At 48.6% G+C, this 5,000-nt stretch overlaps 1 protein-coding gene across 8 annotated transcripts in view; it reads right to left on the reverse strand.

The window, feature by feature from the left end:
- The window catches only part of LOC109885643 (syntaxin-binding protein 4-like), a 103,751-nt gene that overhangs the window by 39,554 nt on the left and 59,197 nt on the right, over nt 1–5,000 (reverse strand). For all 8 annotated transcript variants that reach the window (XM_031816332.1, XM_031816330.1, XM_031816334.1 and 5 more), the window contains exon 12: nt 360–454. In XM_031816332.1, coding sequence (XP_031672192.1) covers nt 360–454 — 95 coding nt within the window. The remainder of the gene's footprint in view (nt 1–359; nt 455–5,000) is intronic.

Genomic DNA, 5,000 nt, shown 5'->3' on the forward strand with positions numbered 1-5,000 from the left:
AGCAGACACTAGGGACTCACCAGGACTAGTTTGCCTGTGCAGACACTAGGGACTCACCAGGGATAGTTCATCAGAGCAGACACTAGGGACTCACCAGGGATAGTTCATCAGAGCAGACACTAGGACTCACAAGGGCTAGTTCATCAGAGCAGACACTAGGGACTCACCAGGGCTAGTTCATCAGAGCAGACACTAGGGACAGACAGACAGCCTAACAGGCAGGCAGGCAGGGAGACAGACAGACAGACAGACAGACAGACAGACAGACAGACAGACAGACAGACAGACAGACAGACAGACAGACAGACAGACAGACAGACAGACTAACAGGCAGGCAGAGAGAGCAGAGGTGGACTCACCAGGTCCAGTTTGTCAGACTTGAGGCGTATGTGAGGGTCCAGGGTGATCTTGGGTTTGGCTGCAGACAACACTGTTCTCTGGGTGGGGGCCGAGCCTGCAAGGAGAGAGGACAGACAACTACAGTGTTAAAGTTTGTATAGGAGGGGCGGTATAAAACTCTGTCACCTCTGAGCAGAATATTGTCATGTTCTGTTCATTTCCAGATGATTCTACACTGACACACCACAGACACGGCTGCTTTTAGACAATGGTTGTTCTGGTGTTTCCTCTCACAGAGTATCTGTCAGTTATTAACTACTGTTAACGACCATAGTCTCAGAGGGAGGGAGGGAGGTTCAACGAGAGAGAGAACGAGAGCAAGAGAGAGGGAGAGAGACAGCGACAGGGACACCGAGTGCTACTGTATTAATTTAATGGTTGTGTGTGTGTGTGTGTGTGTGTATGTGTGTGTGTGTGTGTGTGTGTGTGTGTGTGTGTGTGTGTGTGTGTGTGTGTGTGTGTGTGTGTTGTGTGTGTGTGTGTGTGTGTGTGTGTGTGTTGTGTGTGTGGTGTTATGTTAGGGTGACCCCCTGCTGCGGCTGATATTTTCTGATTGCTTTGCGTGCCTGCCTCATCCCTCCCTCCCTCTCTCCCTCACCCTCCCTCCCTCGTCGCTCTCTCGCTCTATCCCTCCCTCCCATCCCTCCCTCCCTCATCCCTCACTTGCTCTCTCTCCCTCTCCTCCCTCCATTTATCCCTTCCTCCCTCCTCCCCTATCCAATGAGGGTATTTCACAATCTCCTGAGTGACAGGTGGGTTTCCATGACAACAGGTGGGGGGTGGGGGGGAGTGAACAGCAGACCTGGTTTCAAACAAAATAAAGCAACACCTCATGGCACAACGCCTCTCCCCCATGTGACCTACTGGTTGTGTGTATGTACTGACACGTGTAACTTCTAGATGAACACACACTACATGTGAATGTTTTTAAATGGATGTAAATTGTAAGCAATTTGTCTGTAATGTATTTTTGTCATGTGTCTGACCCCTGACCCCAGACTAGCTGTTGCCACTGGCATCGGCTATTAGGTTCCTAGTAAATCTCATCTAAATAATGACGAGCCTACTCTGTTTCCTTTCACCTCCTTTTCCTCTCCTGTGTCCATCTCCTTACCCTCTCCTGTGTCCATCTCCTTACCCTCTCCTGTGTCCATCTCCTTTCCCTCTCCTGTGTCCACCACCTTTCCTCTCCTGTGTCCATCTCCTTTCCCTCTCCTGTGTCCACCACCTTTCCCTCTCCTGTGTCCATCTCCTTACCCTCTCCTGTGTCCATCTCCTTTCCCTCTCCTGTGTCCACCCCTTTCCTCCCTGTGTCCATCCTCCTACCCTCTCCTGTGTCCATCTCCTTTCCCTCTCCTGTGTCCATCTCCTTTCCTCTCCTGTGTCCATCTCCTTACCCTCTCCTGTGTCCATCTCCTTTCCCTCTCCTGTGTCCACCTCCTTTCCCTCTCCTGTGTCCATCTCCTTTCCCTCTCCTGTGTCCACCACCTTTCCCTCCGTGTCCATCTCCTTACCCTCCCTGTGTCCACCTCCTTCCCTCTCTGTGTCCATCTCCTTTCCCTCCCTGTGTCCATCTCCTTTCCTTCATCTTTTCTCATTGTTTATATTTCTCTCCCTCATCCTTCTCTCCCTCATCCTTCTCTCCTCATCATCTCTCCCTCATCCTTCTCTCCCTCATCCTTCTCTCCCTCATCTTTCTGTCCCTCATCTTCTCTCCCTCATCATTCTCTCCCTCATCATTCTCTCCCCTCATCATTCTCTCCTCATCATTCTCTCCCTCATCCTTCTCTCCCTCATCATTCTCTCCCTCATCATTCTCTCCCTCATCCTTCTCTCCCTCATCATTCTCTCCCTCATCATTCTCTCCCTCATCTTTCTCTCCCTCATCCTTCTCTCCCTCATCATTCTCTCCCTCATCATTCTCTCCCTCATCTTTCTCCCTCATCTTTCTCTCCCTCATCCTTCTCTCCTCATCTTTCTCTCCCTCATCATTCTCTCCCTCATCATTCTCTCCCTCATCTTTCTCTCCCTCATCATTCTCTCCCTCATCATCTCTCCCTCATCTTTCTCTCCCTCATCATTCTCTCCCTCATCCTTCTCTCCCTCATCATTCTCTCCCTCATCTTTCTCTCCCTCATCATTCTCTCCCTCATCCTTCTCTCCCTCATCTTCTCTCCCTCATCCTTCTCTCCCTCATCCTTCTCTCCCTCATCTTTCTCTCCCTCATCCTTCTCTCCCTCATCCTCTCTCCCTCATAATTCTCTCCCTCATCTTTCTCCCCTCATCTTTCTCTCCCTCATCTTTCTCTCCCTCATCCTTCTCTCCCTCATCTTTCTCTCCCTCATCCTTCTCTCCCTCATCCTTCTCTCCCTCATCCTTCTCTCCCTCATCCTTCTCTCCCTCATCTTTCTCTCCCTCATCCTTCTCTCCCTCATCCTTCTCTCCCTCATCCTTCTCTCCCTCATCTTTCTCTCCCTCATATTTCTCTCCCTCATATTTCTCTCCCTCATCCTTCTCTCCCTCATCTTTCTCTCCCTCATCATTCTCTCCCTCATCCTTCTCTCCCTCATCCTTCTCTCCCTCATCCTTCTCTCCCTCATCCTTCTTTCCCTCATCCTTCTCTCCTCATCCTTCTCTCCCTCATCTTTCTCTCCCTCATCTTTCTCTCCCTCATCTTTCTCTCCCTCATCTTTCTCTCCCTCATCCTTCTCTTCTCATCCTTCTCTCCCTCATCCTTCTCTCCCTCATCCTTCTCTCCTCTTCTTCTGTCCTTTTATTGAAACACGTCTCATCACAACAGGAGCGTTTCACTTTGACTTGAAACAGCAGGTGGTTACTGCACACACACACACACACACACACACACACACACACAGAGAGACACACACACAGAGAGACACACACACACACACACACACACAGGCACACACACACACACAGAGAGACACACACACACACACACAGACACACACACACACACACGACACACACACACACACACAGACACACACACACAGACACACAGACACACACACACACACACACACACACAGACACAGACACACACACACAGAGAGACACACAGATCCAATGTTGGATCTGATGATGTTGGATCAGTGATGTTGGATCTGATGATGTTGGATCAGTGATGTTGGATCAGTGATGTTGGATCAGTGATGTTGGATCGGTGATGTTGGATCGGTGATGTTGGATCGGTGATGTTGGATCGGTGATGTTGGATCGGTGATGTTGGATCAGTGATGTTGGATCAGTGATGTTGGATCTGCTGATGTTGGATCAGTGATGTTGGATCAGTGATGTTGGATCAGTGATGTTGGATCAGTGATGTTGGATCTGATGATGTTGGATCAGTGATGTTGGATCAGTGATGTTGGATCGGTGATGTTGGATCGGTGATGTTGGATCAGTGATGTTGGATCAGTGATGTTGGATCGGTGATGTTGGATCAGTGATGTTGGATCAGTGATGTTGGATCGGTGATGTTGGATCAGTGATGTTGGATCGGTGATGTTGGATCAGTGATGTTGGATCGGTGATGTTAGATCGGTGATGTTGGATCTGTGATGTTGGATCAGTGATGTTGGATCAGTGATGTTGGATCGGTGATGTTGGATCAGTGATGTTGGATCAGTGATGTTGGATCTGATGATGTTGGATCAGTGATGTTGGATCGGTGATGTTGGATCGGTGATGTTGGATCGGTGATGTTGGATCGGTGATGTTGGATCAGTGATGTTGGATCAGTGATGTTGGATCTGATGATGTTGGATCAGTGATGTTGGATCAGTGATGTTGGATCAGTGATGTTGGATCAGTGATGTTGGATCTGATGATGTTGGATCAGTGATGTTGGATCTGATGTTGGATCAGTGATGTTGGATCAGTGATGTTGGATCTGATGATGTTGGATCAGTGATGTTGGATCAGTGATGTTGGATCGGTGATGTTGGATCGGTGATGTTGGATCAGTGATGTTGGATCGGTGATGTTGGATCAGTGATGTTGGATCAGTGATGTTGGATCAGTGATGTTGGATCGGTGATGTTGGATCGGTTAGTGCTTTAGCTTTGTGTCTGTCTGGGCAGCGTGTCGACTGCTATAGATTGATTGGTTTGAAATGAATTGATGTGTACTTAGTTTCATTGTCTACTCTGAGACACCTGTCATCATTGACATCTGTCACCGCTGACAACAGCAGTCATCTCCAGCTTAGCCAATCGCATCGCTGGGATGGTGAGTGGTCATGATTACGAGAAAATAGGATTAGAGAAATGGTCACTGGTTGTCCTGAGCCCTTGCATTGTGTGGGCTGCCTGGTGAAGGGAACAGTGGATGACTAGGTTGAGTCCCCAATGGCACTACTTTTGACCAAGGCCCATAGGAATCTGATAAAAACATACACTCTTAGAAAAAAGGGTTCCAAAGGGGTTTCTTCGGCTTGTCCCCATAGGAGAAACCTTTTTTGGTTTCAGGTAGAACCCCTTTTTGGTTTCCAGGAAGAACACTTTTGGGTTCCATGTAGAACACTCTGTGGAATGGGTTCTACCTGGAACCAAAAAAGGGTTCTTCAAAGGGTTCTA

This window comes from Oncorhynchus kisutch, unplaced genomic scaffold, assembly GCF_002021735.2.
Source record: "Oncorhynchus kisutch isolate 150728-3 unplaced genomic scaffold, Okis_V2 scaffold781, whole genome shotgun sequence".
Taxonomy (NCBI): Eukaryota; Metazoa; Chordata; class Actinopteri; order Salmoniformes; family Salmonidae; genus Oncorhynchus; species Oncorhynchus kisutch.